General features: G+C 37.2%; 1 protein-coding gene and 1 long non-coding RNA gene across 3 annotated transcripts in view; one reads left to right on the top strand and one right to left on the bottom strand.

The window, feature by feature from the left end:
* LOC134793094 (uncharacterized) overlaps positions 1-27712 on the bottom strand; it is a 454735-nt gene that overhangs the window by 89805 nt on the left and 337218 nt on the right. The window lies entirely within an intron of this gene.
* On the top strand, positions 832-24406 carry LOC134792702 (galectin-4-like). Of its 2 annotated transcripts, none has more exons than XM_063764001.1 (7): positions 832-1016; positions 13365-13474; positions 13978-14124; positions 21327-21546; positions 21987-22108; positions 22454-22658; positions 23222-24406. In XM_063764001.1, exons 1-7 carry the CDS (start codon positions 897-899, stop codon positions 23423-23425), a joined length of 1128 nt encoding a protein of 375 aa, XP_063620071.1. In that variant the 5' UTR covers positions 832-896; the 3' UTR covers positions 23426-24406. The 2 variants fall into 2 exon arrangements, with proteins under 2 accessions (XP_063620071.1, XP_063620079.1); XM_063764009.1 differs by lacking the exon at positions 832-1016 and adding an exon at positions 1602-1805.

The raw sequence follows: 27712 nt of genomic DNA, 5'->3' as shown, positions 1-27712 counted from the left end.
AGTAAATCACCCGATAATTCAACAAAATAAAAAAATAACAAAAAACACCGCTTGCTCAGTGGACCTATTAATTAATGGAATGCAATTAAACCTTAATTTAAATTATATACCTACCTACTAAAAAACCGGGCAAGTGCGAGTCGGACTCGCGCACGAAGGGTTCCGTACCATAATGAAAAAGAAAACGGAAAAAATGCAAAAAAAAAACGGTCACCCATCCAAGTACTGACCACGCCCGACGTTGCTTAACTTTGGTCAAAAATCACGGTTGTTGTATGGGAGCCCCATTTAAATCTTTATTTTATTCTGTTTTTAGTATTTGTTGTTATAGCGGCAACAGAAATACATCATCTGTGAAAATTTCAACTGTCTAGCTATCACGGTTCGTGAGATACAGCCTGGTGACAGACAGACGGACGGACGGACGGACGGACGGACGGACGGACAGCGAAGTCTTAGTAATAGGGTCCCGTTTTACCTTTTTGGTACGGAACCCTAAAAAGAACAATATTGTTGTCAAAAGTGACACGATGATTACACAAAGTTGCATAACATTAACTACTAAAAACAACGACATCTGACGATCACTATATATAAATGTTGATTTAAACTACAATGCCGCATTTGAGCCGCCTCCTTTGTCAAGACGAGATGCGAGTACCGATTCCATGTGCGTATGACGTGACTTCTCTAATCGATAATCGTTTGTCCTTGTCATCAGCTTATTGCGAAGAGAGACGAAAGATAATACGCTCGTGAAAACTCGCCGACCTGCATTGCGCATATACAAATTAGTGTTTGTGTATAATATATAAACAACAGATTATACTGTGACCGCTTAAAACCCCTCAAGTGCTCCGGAGTCCTATTTTAAGTCAGAGTTCGGTTGCGTACCTATGCCAGTGGACTGTTTGAAATGTGTGGAGTGCCCCATCATGGATTACTATATTCAAGAAGGCTATCTTCCTAGCGAATACGCTGAATACGACTTTGCTGAGGATGCATACGATTTTGAGGTTAGTTTTAATTACTTACTATAGACTTGATAGTTTTGAAAATATTTTGATGATATCAATTAACTATTTAATTGAAGAAAGACACTAGCTAAATGTTTATTTACGGTTTCATTTGATAACCCGTAGACTTAACTCAATAAAAAACGTAAACACAGAAAGATAACATAGGTAATTCCTAATTATTTCAAGGTAATTAAAAACGTTCATTGCTGCAAAACCTGATCAATAAAATACAAAACCTTAAAAAACATTTCCTCAAGTTGTTAACCATATCAATTAACTTTTCGTTAACAAAAACTTAATAACAACAAAAACATTGTTAAAGTTAATGTCATTGGCCTTCGATAGATGGCGCTCTTACACGTGACAAGTTACCTATAATTTTCGCAAATCGACAGATGGTGCGCTTAGTCCACGATCAAAACATTACATAAGTACATATTAGGTACCTGCATACAATCGTAATGATATTGAATAAGTATTTAACATGCAGATTGCAGAATAACAACAAACGCGTTATGGTTGCTAGGATAGTTAGTCATCGCGTTTTTGCGTCGTCAGCTGTCCGACTGAGCGGGTATTTTAGTGTGTCAGCGACGTCCCGGCTGACCGCATCGCGCGAACGAAACACTAACGAGTAAATAAATCGACTGTAAATAAACGCACAGTGTGATGGTGAGCGGTGACCGGTGCGGTTGCAGTGCGTTTTGTCGGCGACTGTTTTGCCGCGCTCGGCCGCCAGAGCCCGAGAGCCCTGAGGATGTCGAAGAAGAAGTGCCGGTTACTTTGGTAAATAAATAGGTTAACTGCTGCAATTAGGAATGTTATTATCGTAATAATTAACACCTGGAAAAATATTAATTTGAAGATGACTATATTATATGAATAGTCATTAATTATTTAGGTATACTTAAATCAGTAGCATAAACTAGTTAATTGTGTTCGATAAAAAATGTAGTAAAGGGCTGTGTTAACTTAATAATAATTATAAGCTTTGTTCAAAAACTTATAATCAAGTTACTAACTCAAATGATTCTATGTATTACTTGCCTTACTTATATTACCTTGCTAGAAAAAAAATTGCAAAAATACCTTCAAAGCATATTCCATACTAAAGTAGTACGAGTAGTATAGGTAATACATTATATCTATAGGTAATACTTACTTTAAGTTGTAGGCCTTCAAAACTAATCAATGTTTATTGATAAACAAATAAACAACAACCTACTGTCCTTATCTTAAGCACCGTATCGGCATGTAACTTGCCTTGAAAAAAGAAGTTCTCGTTTCGGTGAACAAAAAAACTGAGGCAAAAACTATATTTTCCCATCATAGTAGCAAACGAATACATATCGCGTTCAGTGGGTAATCGTAGTGCAAACACGGATTAGTGGTCTCTAATCGTCATGGTGGAATATAGTCAACACTTGAAGGTTAGTGCCTAATCGTAGTCGGTAGGGACAGTTTCTCAATCGTACCTAGTAATTTTAACCGTATTTTTCCTTGATTCTTGGCCTGAAGAACAATATAATGAATGACTAACCACACAAACAGCCACACACTGGGTTAAAAAGTAAGAACACACGATAATCAAAACATAAGTCCTTCTTCCTCGCGTTATCCCGGCATTTTGCCACGGCTCATCTCATGGGAGCCTGGGGTCCGCTTGGCAACTAATCTGACTTTGACCAACTTGACGTAGGCACTAGATTTAACGAAAGCGACTGCCATCTGACCTTCCAACCTAGAGGTAAGAGGTAAGCAACTGGTAAATATCAAATGATACCTATTTTTTTGTACATAAGTTCCGAAAAACCCATTGGTAAGGTAGAAGTACTAGTGCTCGACGCTGCACTAGTATTCGACATGGGCACTTTATGTCAAAGTGACAAGGATTAAATTTGAATACAGAAAAATCTTCGCCGTTCAAATTTAACCTATATTGCTTTGACATAAAGTGCCCATGTCGAATACTAGTGCAGCGTCGAGCACTAGTACTTCTACCTTAGTTGGTACTTGGTAGGTACGAACCGGGCTCAACAGCGTTTCTTAGAATCAAAACATAAGTGTTTAAACGTAAATGCAAGTATCCAGCAAAGATTGTTTATTTAGCTAGATAGTCTGAATTAACATTAATATTAACCTCGTAAAACAGAAGTGAATCGTAAATTCCAAGACCGCGGGAACCAAATGGCCTGCAAAAATAGATCATCACTGAGCGTTCATTAGTAAGTAGGTGGCTATATCTATCACATTATTTCTGACTTCTGATGTTTTTAACCCGGCGAACTTCAAAGAAAATGTGATGTCATCGTATCTATCTTTTGGTGGAGCAAATAACTATTTGGCGATATCCTTTGTTTGGATTGGGAGCTTTGAGGTGATTGATTTGATCGACAATTTATTGACCTAAGAAACTTAGGTCAATAAAACGACTAAGTGATAGAAATATAATTCGTTTATCGTGAACCATGGTAAAATCCATGAACGCATCCATGGAGTTCTTACAATTAGGAAGAAACACATGGGCACTTTAAAACTAATAAGTACCTACGGTATTTACCTCTTGCAACTAATGCACGTAGGTCCTGTACCTACCTACTTCTGGGCAACTCATTTTCCATATTTCAAAAAAACCCTAGTTGCTGTGTAACACAGGTGTCGAAGGGCAATAGGGGCACGCCCGAATATACCATTGTTTATAACATCAGTAACTAATAGTACCTATATTGAAAATGATCGATCAGCAGGTTTATCCTCTCTTGTCGACCTTGTCGTGCGCTATACATATTACCTATGAATCTCAAGTGGGTAATACCTATACCTCTATAGTTTATATGATATGATGTCGTAAAAAAAACAACCGAATTAAGAACCACCTCCCTCAGAAATATAGAAGACTAAAATAAATCAAATTGTTGTAACCTTGACTTCGTAGAATATTATAGCAAATAGCATATCGCTACATGACCCCTGTTAACCCGCAAGTTAACTTTGTGATTGTTTTCTTCCCCTTCATTTCTAGTAGTTCGTGAGTAGGCCGGTTTTGAGTACCTACCTATATACTTACGAAGTTACGACTGATCGTTTTGTAACACGCAACACGCGAGCTTTCCCATCAATTTAAGGATATTTCAAGATGAATGCCTGCTTCAATTAAGAACTTGCATCACCTACCTTTTACGTACTCACTGTATAGAGAAAAAGTAGGAAAGCGGAGCCTTGGCCTATGAAAACTGGAATGTTTCCTTGAATGTTGAAGGTGGGTCCCCTTAAGGGCCCAATATAGGGCTTATGGATTTTACACCCACATTGGAATTCGTACCTATGCAAATGCACAATGTTTCCCCACAATGTTTTCCTCCTCATTCACGGGTAAAATAGGTAGGTACCTATCAAAATTCAAATGATATTTTTCACACCACCTATTCGGAAAAGAGCTATTTCTTCCCTGCTAGGAGGGATCAAAGTGGCACTTTTCCTCCCTGCTAGGTGGGATCAAAGTAACACTTTTCTGTTCTAGCACACTATTTTTACATTTTTTTGCACATTATTTTTTTAGCTTAAATAATCTGTTTAAGCATCAGATTGTGTCAACACTGAGATTTTTTTATTTTCCTCATAGTTGATGTGAAAAGCAGTATGTGTCACACGGTATCAAAATTATTTCGTCTTGGGCGTTAACACTTGAATCCCTCATTACGCTCAGGATTCTACATTTAGAATCCATCGCTTCATTCAGGATTCAATGTACGCCCTTGACGGAAATATATCATTTTGATCCCATGTAACACAAACTACTATTACATCAGTCATCACACTCGCTTAGTAAATGTGAAATTGCACTCAGGTTTAGCGGGAGTTATAGAAAAAGCGTTCTCCCTAGGGAGTTATGAAGTTTCTAGTGTCATAATTAACAGTTTTTGACATTGGAAATGTCTTTTCGTTCGCTCCAGTATAGGGTCCGATTTCACGAAAAAGTGCGATCTCCTTATATCTCGGAAAGTTGTGAAGATATGATATTAAAAAATAGCTCAAAAGACGTATAATCACGAGAGCTGTAAGGTGCAAAAATAATTATTCGAGAAAGTCAAAAACGAAAAAAGTTATGGTCGAAATAGTGAAAATAAAATTCAATTTTTTCCGAATATTTGATTTTGGTGCTGTATAATTTGGAAACGAAGAATGATATCAAAAATTTGAGAAAAACGGCTCTGGACAATTTAGTCAGCTACAATTTGAGTCTAAAACAAAGACGATCGGGTTAAGGGTTTGCCCTGTAGCCTAACCTTAAAATAGTCAAAAAGTCAGAACGACATTTTTCACATGACATTTATGACTTCATGTTTCGCAGAGTTCGTTATCGGTGTTTGTTGTGAATTATCGGGATTATGACGGCAGAATAACACTTGCACTGCGTGGGCTATCAAAATCGCTGCAGAATTTTTCTTGGTCTAACTCTATCTATCCTGTTTGAGACGGGCGTAGATAACGCACTATTCGACAATCTATGCATTCTTTTGGTGGTGGAAATAGAGATAGAGGTAGAGGTAGAGGTAGATATAGAGGTAGAAATAGAGGTAGAGGTAGAGGTAGAGTAGGGAGCACAAACACAAAATAAAAACTTATACAGAGAAACATAAAAAAGAAAAAGTGCCACGAAATGGTCTCACCTCAGCATGTTGCTGGCGGCTGCTAGCAGATAGCTGATGCTGAACCCTGGCAGTACCTAGTGGAGCTCGGGTTTAATACAACATAAGCACACGCTGTTTTGGTCATCGGACTCGTCTCGATGAGCACTTAGGAGAGTAGTACCCTAGATAGAGCTGATGCTGAACCCTGGCTGTACCTAAAGGAACTCAGGTTTGTTGCAACATAGGCACACGCTGTTTTGGTCATCCGACTCGTCTTGATGAGCACTTAGGAGAGTAGTACCCAAGATAGAGCTGATGCTGAACCCTGGTTGTACCTAGCGGAACTCAGGTTTGGTGCAACATAGGCACGCGTTGTTTTGGACATCCGATTCGTCATGATGATCACATGGTAGAGCATTACCCAAGATAGCTGATGCTGAACCCTGGTAGTACCTATTGGAACTCAGGATTGGTGCAACATAGACAAACGCTGTTATGGTCATCTCTCGTCGCGTCAAACTGCTGTCAAGAAAATTTCATATCTTGCAGCAAATGGGCCGCTGCCGATCAAGACTCGAGTGACGATAACGGCGATGTGGCTACCACTTCTCGAGTTGACTACGGATTTGCCGTGTAATAATTTTCTTGTACTTTGAACATTAATATATCCTGCTTATTAATCGAAAAATGAAATATGTACCACGGCGACAATTATTCAAACTTCGATACGCGTGTGGAAATTTTGCAATTTGTTTGTTCACATGCGTTATGTCCAGGATACTTGTGTTAATCTAAGAATAAAATAATTATCATTCAACGTTGTAGTTTTATTTTGTAACTTTTTCCTTATCCATCCAGACTTTCTCGTCGCTCAGCGACAATATTTTTTCGAATTCCGTAGATTCATTTCCAATGTGCTCGATAGTCGTGTGAGGCACGAAATCTGTGAATTTTTTTCTTTATACTTAATTTTTGTATCGCAAGTGTGATGAAAATCATTTTTTAATACAGTTGCTCACAAAGTGCTACTTTACGTAGCTGTTTAGCGTGCGGAAAGTTGGTTATGTCGAACTAGTGCTTTTTACTTTTCCAATTTTTTTAAATTTATACTTGTTCCAATTCACGACTACTTATTGATGAGTGTTAATATTAGTTTCCTTTAAACGTCGTAATCAGCATAAAAACCTACTGTTAATGTAAGAATATGAAAAATATACATATTTCATATTTTAATACTTACCTCTTCATCATTATAACACGTTTATTTTTTAATATTGAATATTGAAAATTCCGTTCTTAATAAGGTGTCTGAATGGAACGGAATAGCTGCCAAACGCCCATAGATATAATATACTTAAAGACGACGTCTAAGCGAGCTGTCACTGTTACCACTTTTGTTTAGTGTACGATTAACAATGTTTTACTTATTTTTTCGCAACTGTATTAAAAAACGTCGTTCGATACACGTGCGGAAATGTCATTCTTCACTCGTCCCGAGTCTTCCCACTCGCCTGCGGCTCGTGGCAAGATATCTCGGTACTCGTGAAGTAATGACATACCTTCCGCACTAGCATCGAAATGTACTAGTGTGTAACTCGGGGCGTAATAATATTGCAAACTCGAGTCTATAAATCGCTCCGGCAAGCCGTCGCGATTTAACTTACTCTCGTTTGCAATATTCAACTTACGCCCCATGTGCACAATGTACTAATTTCGCACATAGGTTAGGTTCCACATTCGTTGGTACGAGCCGGAGTTTGAACCACGGCCGCCTCGGTTTGGAAGCCGCACGCCTCACCGGCTATAAGGTCTTTAACATCAATAATTCATTAGTGCCAAATGCAGACGACAGTAAAGGCACTCGACCTATTGTATTAAGCTGAATTTCCTCCAATACTATAATCAATGACTTATCATACATTCCGTCCGCGTGAGTAGACATATTCGTCGAGGTTTGTTCCTTAACAGGTGCCTTGTGATGATCTCACTGATGACGCTTGAGGTCAACATTAATTGCAACATACTTATTGAAATTACAACAGAGTTCAAAATTGAATATTTACTCTTGCGTAATAGGTACCCAACTAGCAAATCTATGTGCTATAAAAGTTGAGAGCACGTTTTTATTTTCGCTTTTTGGTGCTATAAACGGTGTAAAAACAGTCGAGTACGGAGTAAAAGTCCTGTAAGCGTTTACTCAACGCGAAAAGGCGCACTTATACAGACTAAAAGTGTTATAAAAATCGAGTAAGCGCTGTATAAGAAGCAAATCGATGCTGTAAGAGTTGAGTAAAAGTGGATAAAAGCACTTCTAGTGTTTTAATAGCAACGATAGTGCTTTTACTCGACTATTTGTTCTATAAACATTAGCAATAGGGCTTGCATTCCGGAATTCCGGAATTTCGAAATTCCGGAATCTCGGACAAATTTTCCGATATTACAATTCCGGAATTGAGACCATTGAATATCGAAAATTCCGGAATTGGATTTAAGTAGTTTTATTAGATTTTACTATTGAAAATTGCCAAATAAACTACACTATGCTGGTGTTATTAGCCGTCGTTGACAAAAGTCTGAAGTCTAGCAGCATGCTGCATTAACATGCCTCATTATTCTCATTAACTTAACCATCGAATTATTTACTTTTGATACATGCTAAAGCAAAGCCATAGTAGCCATACATTAACTTGCCCAGAATCCTACCTACACGAATCCTTTGAATTAAAATTTATAAACATTTGGATATTTTATTCTCAATTCAGAAAGAAGTTTCCTCAATGTATGATTTCGGCTATTGTAGTGTAGCAGCACATTAAATTCTGAATTAGGAACTAGTAAGGAAAAACCCAACTTGGAAAGCGTAACGTTTGTGTATGTAAAGGTTAAGTAATTTAAGTATGTAATAGGTATAGCTGAATAGTAGTAAATAGGTACTTTCATACATAAAAAACAACCTTAACTCAGGAACAAATAATCGTTATAGGTTAACCTTAACACAATAAATGCCCTTACCGAGATCGGAACCCCATCGGGACCTTGATCTTCGTAAACAGGGAGCCCCTAGGTAGGCTACAAAGCCGTTATATTTAGACAATAAATAAAATTAGGCATCAAATGGTTTGCCAGCAGTGCCAGCACTCGTAGTTTCCCCAAATAAATACGCAGTATCATTGAAGTGAATAAAAGTGACCATAGTATATAATAAGGTGCTAAAATAAGAGGTGCAGGACGGCACTACTCAACTGATTAATCTTTTTCGATTAATAATACTTCAAATTAAATTCCACTAAAACAGTACTGTCTTTAATAAACGTAAAGTATCAGAATTTCTAATTTTTTGTTGTTTTTTCTTAAATAAATCTAAAAAATCTAATAAAAATATGATTAACCCTAATTCCGGAACCAGTTTCGGAATTCCGGAATTGAGACCGAATATCGAAAATCAGTTCCGGAATTGGAAACCGTCCGATATTGCAAGCTCTAATTAGCAATTTACTATTACTCAGTAAAAGTGTTCTATAAAAGCAGCCGCACTGCTTTTTCTCAGCAAAAATGTTTCGTAAAGGTAGCCGGATTGCTTTTACTCGGCATTTTAAATGTGTAAGAGTGCAGTAAATGCTTTTATTCAACTAATATGTGCTAAAAACGATCTCAGGTAAGCGATTATATTTCAATTATTTGATTAAGTTTGAGGCCTAATCGTCTTCACGTGTCTAATAAAACAAAAAGGTACTTAAGTATTTTTTACTGCTGTCATCCATGACATTTATTTTTACCGTGATTGTGTACATAAGTTTTTACTGTCTGTAAGTACACGTAATACAGTAAAACCCAGCGCGAAAAATACTTTATTGATAAAACCAAAGGCACTGGTTCATATATATTCATGGGCCGCCTATTTTCTTAAATTTCAATAAAAAAATATTAATAAAAATAGGTAAAAATTTGCTTACACGATCTAGTTTCTGTTATATCTCATTAAGTCGAGTAACTGCGTTTACTGCTACACTTATAGCACATGATGTCGCCATGTTTATGGATTTATAGTCCGATGGCCGACTGCATGAAACCCTACCTGATAAAAAAATTGAAAAATCCTACTCTGTAGGGGTAGCTGACTTTTAGCAGCTTCAACTGCTCTTGGTCGGCCGTGGCTTAACTTGGCAAATTTTGCGCAGATGGCAAAAAAGTGGTACAAATATTCATCAAAAAAACAAAAGTGGTCAGCTACATCCTGTGTTGGCAGGTTCCTGTGTCCGACCGAATTTGTGGTACCAAGTGAGCTACAATTTACCTCATCGAAAAATAGAATGTCACTTGTATGGTAGGATAGCTGCCATTGACTTTTTTTTTAATGCGGACGGACTGAAAACGCTGTCAGGCTAAGGTGAGGCCGACCAAGACATATGTCAACAAATTTAATGTAGGTATTACAATCAGTTGTTTTGATTCTATTTTTCGATGAGGTAAATTGTAGCTGTCACGTGGTACCACAAATTCGGTCGGACACAAGAACCTGCCAACACAGGATGTAGCTGACCAGTTTTGTTTTGCTGTCCTCAAAGGCAGCTATCCTACCATGCAAGTTTCATTCTATTATACGATGGGGTTTTTTTTTATGAATTTTTGTGCCACTATTTTGCCATTAGCGCAAAATTTTCCAAATTAAGCCGCGGCCGACCAAGAACAGTTGATGCTACTAAAAGTCAGCTACCCCTACAGAGTAGGATTATTCTATTTTTTTGTCAGGTAGGGTTTCATGCAGTTGGCCACCGGACTATATTGAAACGTCAACATGGCTGACTTGTGCTGTTAATGTAGTTCAAAACTCTTTAAAAGTACTCTAAGCTGAATACATTTTGAATAAAACCTGTAAATACACTTCAGCTCCTATAACAGCGGTTTGAACCCCATTACCCGAATTATGATATAAGCGCGCTGTTACAGCAGCATTGTTGCCAAATGGTTATTTGATTGCTTTTAATAGGCTTTTATAGCAACAGAGAAGAGAGTTAAGTAACAGTTGTATTAAAGCGCCTTATTCAGACAATTAGCTAATATATAGCTGTTATATGATTTTAATAGAACAATTATGCTGAATAAAAGCGTTTATACGACATGATTATAGCACTAATTAGCGAAAATTGCTAAATAGTCGAGTTAACCGCTATTATACGATATATTGGTGCTTCAACAACCGTAACTCGGCTGTTATACGATTACAGGCTGAGTAAATCAATTCTTATACGACTATTTTGCTAGTTGGGTAATACTTAGGCAGGGGTATAGTATAGGTACTACCTAATGTATTTAATTGGATGCGCTGTCTGCCACAACAAGGCTTGTAAAATGGTCAATTTGTAGACGTTATATAAATTATATTAAAGGCACCCATCTTCTTTGCTCTTGAGTGTACGTGTGTAACAATGCACATTGTAATCTAGTTAATAATTTTCACTTTCCAAGAGTAAATTGAAAATGTTACCTTAGATACCTATTGCCAAGGTATTATCTACTTCAGCCATTCTCTAAGTGTGTTCCGCGGAACCCTAGGGTTCCGCGACACCCCTGCAGGGGTTCCGCAAGAATTTAGAACACTATGCTTTAGTCGCCTCGAAAAATTTTACTATGCAAAAAACACACATCTAAAAACTCTATTGTTTTATTGTAGGGTTCCATCATGTATTTCGCTTTCCAAAAGGGTTCCGTCAAAAAAAAAGATTGAGAACCGCTGATCTACTTATTAAGCAAATTGAACATTGTCTGAATATTTGTATATTGTACAAGCTTGTGTAGTGTGGAAATAGTATAGGCGAAACTGGGGTCAATTGAAACGAAGGGTCATTTGAAACAAGCTCGATAGTGGAGTCCCAAAAAGGAAAATGTTTGGCATTCGTGACAAACACGTAGTTAACGTGGCTATTATTAAAACCTCTTACCAAACAAATTAGATAAAAAATAAGAGCGGAGTAGTTAGTCAAAAACGTTCCAATTGACCCTAGTCTGCACCTAATAACTTTCTGCCAAATGTCTCTGGCGAAACGTAGCGTCTTTACGAGACAATTTACTGTGTCTAGCCTAATTGAGCCGACTAATAATGCAATAAAGCGACCTATCCTCCTAAGGCCCAAGGTCCTACCTATAGTACTTCTTCAGTTCAATGAAATTTCAATCATATTCAATTGAAACAGAGTCGCTTTTGCATTGTTTCTTTCAATTTTCAAACAACGCAAAATCAACTCTGTTTCTTACACTGTAGGTTCAAATTTCTGTGGCAAATTTTGGATTTTCAATTTTTATGGCTGGGCCTTAGGGGCTATTCATAAATTACGTCATTTCAAATTTGGGGGGGGGGGGGGTCTGGACATCGGATGATGGTAGCATGACTTAGGAGGAAACGGGGTCATTCGAAGCATGATTTTTGGTTAATTTTAGGGGGGGGGGGGTCAAAAATCGTCAAAAATAGATGACGTAATTTATGGACAGCCCCTTTAGGAGGCTATACCTAGCCTTAACCTACTCGTAGGTATTCTTTTAATTAACAGGCCCAATTACTTTAGTTGGCAGCTTTCATTACCTACATCTAATGAATTTTATGTTGGAGCGCCCACGGAATACAAATACATAATATGTTCTGTGGGAGCGACAGACATTTCACAGTAGGCTACGAAATAGGGCGTGTGATGTAAAATGTAAATGTCTACTTATATATACTTACATAACTTGGATTTTTGGCTAAATAGGTCGTACAAGTCATAGGTTATCGGAATCTGACTTTTTACCTATGCCTCCTCTAGGAAAATAATGCTATTTTACTATAGCATAAAGGTAGATACTAATTCCGAAGAGGATAAATGAAAGAAATAAAGGAATGAAAACTTGACGTGGAACGACTTTAAGTAGGTATCTCATTCAAATTTAAAAGATTTACTTAAAGTCGTTCTTAATAATTCGTCACACTACATAAATAATATCGATATCGGATCAGTTTGCTATATATGTGACCCACATGTGACCGATAAGAAAGTTACTTAGTTTTTCTACGATGTGGCAAAGATAAACAAACGTACCACACCTAAAGTCATTTAGTATGTATCAATTATGAAGTAAGCGCAAATAGATGACTAGGCACCGTTAAAATAATACAAGTTTACAGCACGACCGTTACAGTTGCTGCCTTCAGCCATCGTGTAAAAATTCAGTAATTCAGTACCTAATAAAATAATCGTAAGAATTTTGTTGCAAAAAATTTACCAAGCGGAAGTTAAGTAAATGGTTATCAATTGTTTTTGCTAATTAACTACAGACGGTTGATTGCGTTTAAAATAGGTACCTATATTTCTCGCTTTTCTACTTTGGTATTATCAAAATTATAACACTGGTTTTTGAAAGGTTAATACCCACCTGTGCCTATGTATATCATAAATAATATTTTTAGAACCTAACTGGATGAATTTTAAGATGGTAGGTATTCCATCTGTCAAATATGTTGGTCCATGTGTATCAGGAAATTAAGCCAATATTTTTTAATCAGCACTCGCGTCGGTTTGACCCATATCTTATCTCAAAAGAATTAGACGTAGGTAGGTACGTAACGCGTATCGATTGTAAATAAATAAAAAATATATTACAGTTCTCGAGTTCCAGTCGAATCTTATGGTCTTATCTTCCGACAGAATCGATAGTGAGTAACGTTTTATCTATCATGTTTCAGTGTCAGCTGGCCGAGGCCCGAGATGTCAAGTTCAACCAAACCCTCCAGGAGCCGTTGGCGGTCGGGACACATATTCTCTGCACCGGCACACCCACAGATGACTTACCATGGTAATTTTGTGAGTGATCTAATAATCCAAAACGGACATCGAACACTTGGGGATGAGTGATTATAAGCACAGGATATGGCCTTCCAGAAAAGTGATAAATAAAACTAGAAAATCTGTCATCATCATTAAATTCTTATAAAAATACATATAGTATATAGGGACCGTGCGCGTTGGAGGGTCTGCCATCTTGTGGCCTGAATCGGAATGATTAACATGTACATTTCCAAAGCAAGTGCTGCCATCTACCGTTCGTACGTTTTCTTGTGCATAGTAGGTTCTGCCGTTGTATATAGGCTACATCGGAAGCATAAACTTCACATTTTCATTATACTTAAGGGTGTTATTCCATCTGTCCAATTTCTTTGTCCAATGTCACTGCGTCTCACTCTGAATGTATGTGCTAATAGGCTGCTAGCTTGACTACGTCGCTAATTCAACCTCACAAATCGACTAAAGTACTTTTTGTAATTTTCAGTACACTAAATCTTGTCATTTACATTTCAGGTTCACAGTTAACATAGGATACGGAGACCCAAACAATGGTACAGGGGACATCGCAGTCCATTTCAATGTTCGGGTCCCGCAGTGCTACGTGGTGCGAAACACGCGGCGGCATAACAAATGGGGAATAGAAGAAACTACTGCATTTAGGTAAGATATATTATCAATGATTATGTACGTTTACACAGGGAGAACGAAACGACAGAAAGTTAGAGATTTAAGGAAAATAATCTTAAAACGTTTGTTGGTGGTATCGTGGACCAATCACCAAAATTATAACTTTTAGCACTTTTTGCTAGTTCACAAATAACAGATAGACAGGGTATCACACAGGGGAGGTAGGGGACCATTGGGCAGTCGAGAGGCTTGGGATCGGGGTGCCCGAGTCTCCCGACTGCCCAATGGTCCCCTACCTTACGTACTTGTAGTACCTATCGCTACTGTACAATAATTAGGGTACTTATAGCTTAATTAAGGCTAAAAGTGCCTACGAATTAAGGTCGAGGATACTTAATTACTATAATTAGTGAGTTGGTCTCAATGACTTTGATAGAGTACCTAGCTGAGGTGTTTACAAAGCCCGCACTACGCTTGGCACGAAAACTGGACGCGGAACCCGGGAAACATTCACTTGTTCTTATAAAAAAACCGTCGACTTAGAGCGGCGAAAAATGTGCGCATCGATTTAAAATATTTGATACGAGGCTTATCGCTAATGTGTTTTATTCTTGCGTAGGTTTTCCTTTTCATCATCATATTAAATACCCTGTAACATTTACATGGAAGTAGTGCTTAAGGCGTGCTTTTCCCGTACGAGCTAAGCGAACCAGTTTTTTGAATCCATCGGAAATATAAGAAACAATGTTTTAAAATTGTGAAAAAAATATATCTTATACTTAAGGATCTGGCAGATATGTTTTGGATCTCAAAAACATGATTAGATAAACTTTGCTCGATAGAAAAAAAATCCAAAGTTACGCCTTTTTTTAACAATAAATCAATCTCAGAGCTACAATACAAACTTTTTTGACTTGTTTTTTACATAAATGTATAGGTAATAAGATAATCTAGATGATTTGGATCACTTTGTCTCGGTAACATCATTAAAATAATTTCTATGTTTCAATACCTACTAAATCCGCAACCGCCATCACTCGCGAACGCACTTACGCCCTCTTCAGTCGCGCGGCAGCGCTTGTAGAGGACGGACCTGCGTCAGTATGTTCCGCGCGGTCACGTGATTTTACCATTTACAAACAATGGGAAACAAAGCATATGAAACGTAAGAAAAAGTCACTAAGTGCTATAAAAACACACTTTCTGCTAACAGAAGCATCTAATACTTTACGAGGTGCTTGAAAGCGCCTAGCTTTCCTACATCAACAGTTAAAATATTTCAGTATTTTCACTAGGTCAGCAACCAATTTCAATGTAGGTAAATAATATTATATTCCTAGATAATATAATTGTGAGTATGTAAGTATGATATATTTACAGTATTTCACCTTTACTGATATACCTACGTCCGATCTGCAAAATGATTATATTCCTTCGTGCTCTTTGACTCCTTTGAAAATCAGAAATTATTTATTTGGATTGATACAGTATGGGGATGTTACAATATATGTATAGTGTTACGCTTTTAGTATGAGGGTGCCGAAGGCGCCCGGCTTTGGATCGCATGCAACGCGCCACGCCCGTCAAGCGTGCAAATTCATCATCATAATCATAAATTTAAATAAATATAAAATGTCAAATTGAAATAATTGAAAAAATTACCCTAATAGGCATATCGCAATACAATTATTTAAGAACTAAATACATATCACTAATTTTAATATTTGACCACGGTCGACATGAATTAAATATAATTGAGAGTTCAAGGTGCCTACAGGCAGTTCATCTTGCGCTTGGTTGTATTAGTCTTGTTCGAGAAACTGAACACGGTGAAAAATAGAGATAATACTCCTAAAAATACGTGTGATACCTCATTAGATTCGTCATAATGCCTAGAAAAATGCATTCGAAGCGTGTAGTAGCACACACAAAATATCAAAAGTTATAAGCAAAAAAAGGGGGAAAAAGTAGAGATCTTTCCCCAATATCTCAAAAAGTATTCATATTACGGTGCGAGATGGGTGGGGGGTGCTCGACCAAATGTCATAGAGGGCCCCAAGACAAAACAAACTGCATTTAAAATTTTTCAAAATGGCCGACTAGGAAAAGTTACGATTTCCCAAGCACGCGAGGCCGATGGCCGAGCTGCGGGAATGAAGTTCTCGCATGCGGATCTTTTCTTATTATCAAAAGTACAACTTTATTTATTTCTCCCTTTGGAAAACAAACTACTACACAACAATAAAAACAGCAGGAATGGACTGCTACCAACAATGTGGGTTAGGTTAGGTTAGAACTGCGACCCTCACAGGAACAGTCTGCTACCAGAAAAGTGGGTTAGGTTAGGTTAGAAATGCGACCCTCACAGAAACGGACTGCTACCTACCAGAAAAGTGGGTTAGGTTAGGTTAGAACTGCGACCCTCACAGGAACGGACTGCTACCAGAAAAGTGGGTTAGGTTAGGTTAGAACTGAGAACCCTACAGAAACGGACTGCTACCAGAAAAATGGGTTAGGTTAATAGTTACAACAGCACAAACAACAGCAACAACAACACGTCAACAACAGCACCAACAGCAAACAACACGCGTACCGCGGGGCCCTCGGGCCCCGCGCACAGGGCAAAATCTAGTTAATATTATTAAAGAGGAGGATATTTCCAATACAACATTATATACTTGCAGGACTGTATCTCCATTATTTATACTTTTTATTCAACGCTGAACACAGTCCTCCACGCCTCATTTTCGGCGTGAAAAAGCGATTACGTAACATTCAATATAATTTTAAAGGTATTAAATATTCATTGAAAATTAAAAAAAAATTATGGTGTATTTAAAACATGTCAACAAATGTACTACTTGTAGAAATTTATCTTAAAGTTATTTAGGCAATTGTTAATTAACAAAATTTTCTCAAACTTCCTTCTTTATTGAAAACGAAAAAAAATTTATAAATAACGATCGTAAAATTTTGTCGCTCTTCTCATATAAATGCTTAATACGATCACATTATAATAGTAGTTTATGTGACTGCTACATAATGAAAGGCATTAAAATACGAGTGTGGGTTTATGAAACGAATGAAATGAGTTTCATAATAGTATCACACGAGTATTTTAATGCCTAATTATGTACAGTTACATACACTGCTTTATCTACACACATATTATAAACTTTCTATGATATATTCACTAACCTCATATTACAGCCGACATTGGGGCACTTTCCTCTCTGGCGGACCTCGCGGATATGAGATGGCGTCTCCGAAATATCTTTATCGTACATTTTACACGAAACTTTTGTTATAGTTACTTTAAAAACAACAAAACAAATTATTTTTTACTTACAAACTAATTAAAAGATAAACTGTACGTCAAATGGCGGCAAATGAAAACTTTTTTCACGCATGTCACGCATCCGTAGTTTTTTTTTTAATTCAAAGACAAACTAGAGTCGGGGTCGATTACCATATCGTCCGATACCAACTTACAAGCGAGATTTGTCAATATTGTATGCAATTGTCATTTGATTTCGAATAAAACGTCATCTCGACTGATATTAGAATAGGGGTCAAATCAAATTGCCTTTTTTTCCAGAGATGTTCGAAATTTGAATGTCATTACCAAATCGATTTTGATATAGTAATGAAGCTATTACCACATTTTCACAGATAAGAAATTTGCTGTAACAAAACAGTTTATCGTAATGTGGGCCATTATTTACGGATTTTGAAGGTATCATAGAGAGTTTATGATATGTGTGTAGATAAAAAATTTAATACGTTTTAAGACGCTATTTTGGGTTTAACACATTATTACGCGATCAAGATCATAAAAAAAAACATTTAGTAAACTTTACTAAATCAGATTATTTGTGAAGGGTGCGGAATACGGGGTGTGATTACAGGGAGTTCAAAATAAGTATTTTGTGTTATTCAGTCAGTTACGTGGTCTTTCACTATCGGCCTCATCTGAGAATTCAAAGTCGCTCAACGAGCTATGGAGAGGGCTATGCTCGGAGTTTCTCTGCGTGATCAAATCAGAAATGAGGAGATCCGTAGACGAACTAAAGTCACCGACATATACTGTGTGCATATTTATTTGCGTAATTTGACATCTGTCACTCACAACAGCAATAGAACGTAAAATGTCTCGCACATCGAAATCACAAAGGAAAACAATTGCACTACGAACGTTTACGTTCTACGTCTTTTTTTTAATTTTAGGGCTAGCCGGACACCACCTTTATGAATCGGTAGTCGTCTAAGTAAATCGATATGAATTTTTCATTTTTCTTTTAATAAAAATAAGGAAAAGGTGGATAATCAACTGTAAATATGGATATATTTATCGTCACCTAACAGACAACAAATTTGACACAGAAATAACATAAATAAACTTTAAAATAGATCCCCAGTTAGTTTAGATTTTGACGATGGGTGCGACCTACTCGGTCGGTGTACTAAATGCCTTGCGCGAAAACCATATAATTCTAGCTTTATTTAAATCGCAAATAAAAATTCATTATACGTCACAATTCAATACCTCAGTCTACGTGCCATCCAATCGTAATCGCTTGCTGTGACTATCGATTTGGGTTAGTTACATCTCTATACAGGATGTCCAGTAATTAATGGACAACCTTCTAACCATCGACAGGGCAGCTTAGGCTGGTCCAGAAAATGCACTTATAGGTCTAGTAAAAGTTTCGTGGTTTTCGAGATAATCGCACTTTTGTCTTTTTTACTAGTTAGCACCATACTTCACTTTAAACACCATCTAGGCCATATCTTTATTTGTAGAAATGTAAATAGCATGTGTGATACCATTTTAGAATCAGTATTAGATAAACTATTTTTAAGAAAGTTGGCCACTCTGTTCTCCATACATTTTTTTTTCACCACAAGCGACCAGACTTCTTGAAAATGTTATATATATGGGCAGGCCACATTGCGCGCAGAGAAGATGGCCGATGGTGTCGAAAAGTGCTCGAGTGGAGACCACGGACTAGCAAGCGCAGCGTAGGACGTCCACCCACAAGATGGACAGACGACCTTGTTAAGGCCGTCGGAAGACGCTGGATGCGGGTCGCTTCCGACCGGAATGGAGGTCCAAGGGGAAGGCCTATGTTCAGCAGTGGACGTCTTATGGCTGAGATGACGATGATGAGTCAGTTACAACTCAATTAAAAAAATATATATATAATGTACTTAATAAAATGTAGGTACCATCGGTGCACGAGTTTGACTCGCACTTAATTGAATTATTTTCTTGAAAACATTGTTTCGTTAAAATTGTGTGATCATTAAAATTGGTATAAAGTCGATAGGTATTGTAAACAATAATTTATTAAGTTAGGCAACAAAAGTATTGGAAATTGTGATAATGAGACCCACCAAAAACATTTTCATGTAAAATGTTGCCAAGAAGAAACCATAAGGCTTGCACTGACAAAAAGTTATCAGAAATTTACTTTGAAACTGTTTTTTTTTTGTTTTTAGAGCTTATAAATAAGTACTACTGATCAGTAACAACGTTTTAATTTCACGGCAGCGTTATTGAGTTAAAGGAATCTGTAAAGTAAAATTATTGATTAAGGTTAATAACCTTTATAAATAGAACCCTTAATTGACCGTCTCCTTTAAAATTGTTACTTTCCTTTAGGTACTTTAACTCGAACACGCTGTCATGAAATTAAAACGTTCTTTACTGATCAATAATAAGTACACATGTCTATATAAAAATAATAATTCTACATGAAATGATCAGAAATACGTAATGCAAAAAATACATACGTACATATACAATAAAACATTGATATAGAATAAGAACTGGATACCCAATCAGCCGCAAAAAATGGCCCCGCAAAAGTAACGTTAAAACAGATCACGCGTTACTTTTTCGTTTAGTCTTGTATGGACCGCTCAAATGTGAAGTTGTCAACAATGTCGTAAAATGGTCGTAAAAATATGCAAAAACAACAATGATAAAACGAGGAAAAAGCATGGAATGTATTTCTTTCGGTTAGTTCTTTGGATAGCATTACATAATTTATGTAATCTGGTGGTAATTTCATGATTTTGAATAAATTATTTTGTTAGTACCAAAGAAGGGATGTGAAGGAACAAAAATATAATGAGTCGATGTGAGGCCAATACTTTTTTATTTTTATATGGAATTCGTAAGATATAATATTATGTTTAAATTCAAGATTTCCAAAAAAACCTATGCGACGTGCAGAGTGGACTGCTATTATAGCAAGAGATAGGGGTGATGCAGTTTTAAACAAGGCACAACGGCACTTGTGTGTTCGGCGCATTTCCCTGTTTCCGACATATACACGACCAATAAGGGCTTACATCGACTAACTGTAAATGTTAAACCTGTCTGAACACAGTGACAACCACAGGATTTTTTTGATAAAGACCATAACCAATCAGTACCAGTAGCGACCTGAATGTCCCCGTGCACTATATTGCAAAGAACGAAAGTGCGAAGAGTATTATGTAGATCTAAAATACACAGTTATTTAATAAGTTGAATTTATTTCAAGGAAAATATAATAAATTTATAAATTTATTTTATGATAACTTACACGGGTTGTTACCATGAATTAATTTTATTTGAACTCCCGATCAAATTAAATTTGTTTCATTTATTACTTCGGTTTTTCTGTACAGTAATACCTATTAAAATGTACCAAAGGGACTCCATTCGTTCATTATTCTCGTTTGACGTTGTTTGACGTAAATACAAAGGTGAAGTTACGTTTAGTGCCATCGGACTTAAAGTTTTAACAGTGTTGGTAATAATGTTTACAAATTTGACACTTAATGCTTACGACAGTAAGTTCTTTTTCGTACAAAACATTTATCTTGACTCAAAATTTACGTAAGCGTTTTTATCATCAATGCAAATTTGCAGCTAATGTCATTCTGATCCACATTTTGTTGACATTTTTGTTCCGCTCTGTGTGTCTATTTCTAATATTAAGTCAGTGCAATAAAAACTCTAAAACGTGACCATTTCCCGGTCTAGTTAAAATACTGCCATCATAAGATCATTATACTGTGACCCGTCTGCTATGTTTACCGTGCGCGACGCGCGCTCACGATCTCGGCGAGCGGGTCGCGGGACGCGCGGGCGGGGCTTCACGGTTTGCCGCGCACCTCACCCCCTCAGATTCGTTGATGAGTCGAATCATATCGCCTTAAAATACCCCAACTTTTTTCAGATCATTTCCCTTCAAAATGGGCCGTCCGTTCACGATAGAAGTGATCGTGGACGAGACGGAGTCGTTCTGGGCGGTGGACGGGGAGCACTACTGCAACTACGCGCACCGGACGCCGTCGCCCGTCGGAGCACCCTGGCTGCAGGTAGCCGGGATCCGAGACGCAACGCTCAATGTGCAAAAAGCTGAATTGTACCCGATGCTGGCACCGCCTGCTGTAGAGGTGCTCTTTTCTTTTGTGTTTAAGGGACCTTTATCATATAGGTACCTAAGTATAAAGATCGCAACCCCCTAGTGTAGTGGAGAGTAGGGACTTTCTGCTGTTACTAATGTAGGTAGATACTGTAGGTATTGTTTTGTTTTACTTAATAAGCTTTCCGAGTCCCCATCACGACATACCTATCGCAATCGCAACCTCCCAACGACAGGTCCGAGAACACTATTTTGACAATGAGAAGTTTGTAATTAAAAAAACTCTGTATACGTACTACCTGTAGGTACGTGTACCTATTCTTACTTAGTATTATGTCAGAACGCGTAGTTTTGCATTTAACTTATTAGCATAGTCACGCAAGGTCGCGTGAAAACTGTTTTTCTTTGAAAAGTTTTACGATTCAGTTTTTGTTGTTGTGCGAACTGAAATGTTTGACTTTGTCGTTACAGGTCCCACTAAGACCTAGTTTAGATGCGCCAGCTTCGGAAGATGAACCGCTTTGGCGACCGAACATCACAGCTCTATTACCTAAAGGAATCCCACCAGGGTACCAACTAGTCATACATGGAAGGTAGGTACCTATCTCATGGCCACGGATATTTGCTTCATGTATAATTCTGTAAAATGTTGCTACAACGGCATCCACATCTTTCGCGCGAAAAAAGAGTTGACACTTGGTGCAGTCCTAATAATCTCAGCGATGTTGCATGTCATTTCGAATATACTTAAAGTTCGGTTTAGACTTAATTCCCGAGTTGCGTATGAAAGCCACAAACGGAATGTAAGTACTTACCATGAATTTTATTAACGTAAACTTCGAGGTTAAAAAATCGAGGGACGAAGTGCAAAATTGAGGTCTGCAACATGTGCACAAAGGCTTCACATATTATTACGAATATATATCGCTCGTTTCCAGGCTCCGGCCCATCCTCCACTCGTTCACGATCAACCTTCAGGACGCGGCGCGCGACTGGCCCGCGCCCAACACGCCGCTGCACGTGAACGTGCGCGCGCACCACGAGTCGCACCGCGAGCGCCAGCTCGTCGTGCTCAACTCTTACCTGGGCGCCTGGGGGGACGAGAGGAGGCAGAGGACGGCCACACTAGTGCCTGGTACACAGGTAAATAATAAATAGTTTAAGAATTGACACTGAATCTTCGTTATGTGAAAAGTGCATGGTGGGAAACCTAATAAACACAAAACTTTTATGTAGGTACCTACAGAATTTTCAATGTCTTATAATTCTTATAAAATAAAACCGATGTTTGACAGCGAATTACGTTGATCTCTAACGAATGGGTTATGGAGTGTAGAAGTAAACGTTACTTCTACACTCCATAGAATGGGTCACATGACATGGCGCGTTTCCTTTTCTTGCTCGTTTCATTAGACTGTGCCTTAATAACTGCTCGGAGCAGTTGTGAGCTTAGCGTGCGCAATTGATTCAGTGAAAATGATGAGTATTGTACACGGTGTGAGAAAAATGTAAACTTGTTTCGAGAGCACTTTTCAAACTATTTTACAGATATCAACTGTCAGAAATGAATGGGTCCCATAAAATTCCCACAATTGTTAGGTGTATTGTGCAATTTACGCGTCGCCGACCCTCTTGCTTTTCCTTCTTGAAGAACTTGAAGAAGATATGTTCACTCTCCTTATTGACGTATCATTATAAACCCCCAGAACACGTTCCGCATCCTGCACGGGCCGGGCGAGTGGTCGGTGTTCGCCAACGACGTGCTCATCGGCGAGCTGGAGCACCGCGCGGCGCCGGCGCTGGTGCGCGCCGTGCGCCTGCGCGGGGACCTGTTCCCCGGCGCCGTGTACCTGTGCCCCTCCTCGCACTCGCCCACCACGGAGGACTGGAAGGATGTCTCCAACTGTTGATGGGGGGGAGTTATGAACCGAAGGTGAAACAAAGTGGAAGATCTGAAGAAATAGGAAAAAGGGGTGCAGGATAAGTGCCTGAAACGAATAGAATAGAATCTTTGACATATTATTTTATAAGTGTACCAGTCATTGGAAATGCTGCCTTGCAAAGTAAATGTTTGGCTGATCAATAGAAGTAGGTACCTAGATTGTTATTTGTATTGTATTGTATCACTAACTTCTGATTTTTTTCTATTAACTAAGGCGTATGATAAAGTTATTGGTGTGCCTAAAGTTCTAAAAAACTGTTTACTCCTAAGATATGTTAGTAGGCATTTTAACGAGATTATCTATAAAAGAAATAATTGATTGTAATGTTTATAGGTCTTCCTAAATATTTGGCTTACGAGAGAGTATTACCAAGTTATTCAGTAGAATGCTTGATGCTATGCATTGTAAAATAAATTATTATTGCACATAATCGTTACCTAAGGAACACTTGTACAATTAGTCTAAGATATATTATGTAATTTATAGTTAAACGCATTTAAATATATGCTTAGTTATTATATAGTGAAACCTGGTTAAGTGGGACCTGGATAAGTGAGAAACCTCTATAGCTGGGACTCATGGTGCGGTCCCGACACTTTATCACTGAATTACCTCTGTTAGTGAGATAAAACGAACCTCTATAACTGGGATTCGTTGTTGTGATTTTATAGTCACATTTACCTCTATAATTTAGACAGAGAGTGTATTTTACCTCTTTTACTGAGACTATATTTATAAGATTACATTTTCATAATTGTTTTTTTTAGAATTCTATACGAATTACCTCTGTATCTGAGAGAACGACAATCTAAGACCTCTCTAACTTGGACTTTATTGATCTATTTCCGTATTCTTACTAACTCTTAGTCTATCCACAAATTCCGCATTTGCTTAATTGTGTCTAAACGACTTCAAGTTTCATTTAGTTACTTTATGTAGTTAAAACTATCGAAACGAAAGCTGAAATCTTGATAAGTAACAAGAATAAACAAATATTCATTTAATCAATTTCTAAGACGCAATGAAGTCCGTATCAAATTTAATTGAAAAAAATCTATCCTTTGGAAAATCATTCAAAATAAATTCAAAGAAATATTTAAACAGACTTAAAAAATAATTAGGAACAAGGATTATTTTACGTAAACATTTAAAGATAATTACAAAATACCTTATTAACCACCTCTATAACTTAGATATATCCTCTATTCTCACCTCTATTAATGGGACCCTCTGTAAATGAGACAGAAATTTATTTGTACCTGGCTAACTGAGAGCCTGGGTAAGTGGAATACCTCTTTGAGTGAGACAAATCTGCTCGTCCCTTGAAGTCTCACTTATCCAGGTTTCACTGTATATATTATATTATAGTTATTATTATTTACATTCACGATTAAATGAGACGTCACCCTATGTTGCTTTACAAAAAAATGCTCTAATTCTTGTTTATTAATTTGAATAAGTGGTGACCGTGGCCTATGTAAAAATATTAATTACGTTTTTTATGTTAGTATTAACAAATTTATATTTTTATATGCGCTAGAGAAGACAGACATAATATACCTATCCATGTAATAAATACAGAAAAGGTGTAGAGTTAGACCAAGATAAGTCTGCAACGATTTTGATAGCACACGCAGTGCAAGTGTTAGGTATTTTAAACGTCAAACTTCTACGAAATTATGACGTATAAATAACGCACTGCGTGTGCCATCAAAATCGTTGCACGACTTATCTTGGTCTAACTCTAGTGGTTCTCAATTACTCAGCTAATAAAATTTTGTTAGTAATTTATTCATGTATGATCATTTAAGAATAAGAAAACACCTTCATATATTGTTAAACTGTTTTGAAAATTGTTTTTCAATTTTGTCATTGTACAGTCAGCATTAAAATAGCAGACTACGCGTCAAAAGTAGGTATACCATTCTCTAATTGCTTAACAAAAGAGTCACGTATGTAGCATATTAAAATTTTTGAATGCGAACTGTAGAAATTATCACTATTTGTAAAGTATTCGGTGGTGGCAGAAACTTTTGGTGCGTTGTTTCATCCGCAGTAGCGATCAATAGTAATTGATGCTGACTGTACCTACAGACAGTCCATCCAGATGTTTTTTTTTTTAGTTCAAAATTAGGGGTCGTCCATTAATTACGTCACATGAATTTCTAGGTTTTTTACCCCTCCCCCCTCCCTGTCACACTTGGTCACATTTGGCAAACCCCTCCCCCTTGGTGTGACGTCACATTTCTTCAACGAAATCGGCAATTATTCATTTAATTTTATATCAAAATATTTTTGACAAAAGAAATGTTAGTAATTTTATAACCAAAAACTGATTAAGAAATAAAATTAAACGAATAAAAACGAATAACGTTTCAAAAACTTGTTATTTAAATGTATATTAGAGTATAAAATAATTTAAATTTATTTTCGGTCACTGATGAAGTTAAAGTGACGTCACAAAGTTTGTGACTCCTCCTCCCCCTTGTCACAACATGTCACATTTTCTTGACCCCCTCCCTCCCCCTAAACGTGTGATGTAATTAATGGATGACCCCTTAACTAAGTAGGTATCTCTATAAGAGTGTGGGAGCCTAGTATTTTACAAGCTTTTATTTAGTTTCACCTGACCGTTGTCTGTAATCAAATCTTGCAAGTTAAATTTGATCCACTTCCCGGTTTCCGATTGAGCTGAAATTTTGCATGCATGTATAAATCGGATGACAATGCAATATTATGGTACCATCGAGCTGATCTGAAGATGGAGACAGGAGGTGGCCATAGGAACTCTGTGATGAAACAGCGCAACCTAATTGTGTTAGGGGTTTTTAGAATCGTCTCGATGAGTATTAGTTGTCTGTCGTAAGAAAAGTACAGTCAGCGATAAAAGCTTGTACCAAAAATGAACTTTTTGCCAAAAACTTATTTTAAATGCTTACCATGTGCTTATCTACTGTGTACAAGAGGATGTTTTCTTGCTGCTACTGACACGGATTTCCAAGTAGACTATAGGTATCTATTTAGTAAAAAATATGAAGTCGTATTTTGCTCTAGAGTTCTAGATGGTCTCTCTACCCCGAAAAAAGAGATCTAAATTTGTTTATCTGCCTCTATACTTATCGCTCGAACATGCAAGAATGGTACACAGGCAACAAAATTTTCTCCTCGATTTCTTCGGAAACTTCTGCGAACTCGATTCCACACCCGCGCTCGCGCACGAGTGTGGAGGGGGCTTAAAGTGTTACCTACGATATCCATAAAACACTGTACCTATTGACAATAAACATATAAAAGAGCTACGCCTTTTCACTTAGTCATAATTTAGATGAAAACGATTTAGGTAGAGTCCGTCTGAGTTAACTTTGCACCGACTTGAACATAACAAAGTGAGGTAGTAGATATTTCACATTACTTGCCACACTTTGTCATTGCAAATGCCATGCAGAGTTAGCTCTGTTCGACTTTAATAAAACCTGATAGAGGCCCTACCGCCAACACCGAAAATCGTTAACTGTCTCTCTATCACTGGAACATGCGAGAGCGAATAGAGCGGCAGATAACGGTTTTAGATGTTGGTGGTATAATGTAGTAAATAAAGGTAGTGGACCCCGCAGTAATTCCTCAGCCAGAAAAAACTTTACAGTACGATAAAGTATCAATAAATAAAAAGTATTCTATAAATTTCCAAAGAATAATAATAATAGAATTAAAGTAAATACCTAAAGTCTTAAATCGTTAATATCTTTTTACGGAAAAAAGCTCCGTTCAAACTTTCTTCACCAGACATATTCATGTAACGTATTGCAACAATATATGAAATATCAAAAAAATATCCCAGCAGAAATACCAGTATTAATAAAATAAAATTTTTTGGCGTGTCTTGGACCGGAAAATTGCTCAGTCTAATTTTTTCACTGGGATGCCATTTTATTGCCGTTTTATACCTACAAAATGAAAATCTAAAAATTTTCCACTCTCAGTTTTTAATAGTTCTATAATACATTACATTTCAATACGCATTTTTTTTGGATTTTTTTACCCACTGCGCCAAATTATATTCTAAGATCATATAAGAAGAAAAAAATGACAGAGCAATTTTCCGATGAAAATGAGCGTCAAAAAAAAGGAAGTATCATAAAAAAATATTCTCATGTTTGACAAAACTTTTAGATTTTTTTCTAGTATCACATACTGATACAAATAACTTATTTTGTAAAATAATTTTGGACTGAGGTATTACTCGGTTCAATACAT

This window comes from Cydia splendana, chromosome 1 (genome assembly GCF_910591565.1).
Source record: "Cydia splendana chromosome 1, ilCydSple1.2, whole genome shotgun sequence".
Lineage (NCBI taxonomy): Eukaryota > Metazoa > Arthropoda > Insecta > Lepidoptera > Tortricidae > Cydia > Cydia splendana.
The sequence above is the reverse complement of the archived record's forward strand: the minus strand, read 5'-3'. Positions and strand labels throughout refer to the sequence as shown.

Excerpts from the sequence above, each read along its gene's own strand:
- LOC134792702 (XM_063764001.1), top strand. The coding sequence starts at position 897 with ATGCCAGTGGACTGTTTGAAATGTGTGGAGTGCCCCATCATGGATTAC. Across the intron at positions 1,017-13,364 it reads AGGATGCATACGATTTTGAG|TGTCAGCTGGCCGAGGCCCG; the intron begins GTTAGTTTTAAT and ends ATCATGTTTCAG. Across the intron at positions 21,547-21,986 it reads TGGCACCGCCTGCTGTAGAG|GTCCCACTAAGACCTAGTTT; the intron begins GTGCTCTTTTCT and ends TTGTCGTTACAG.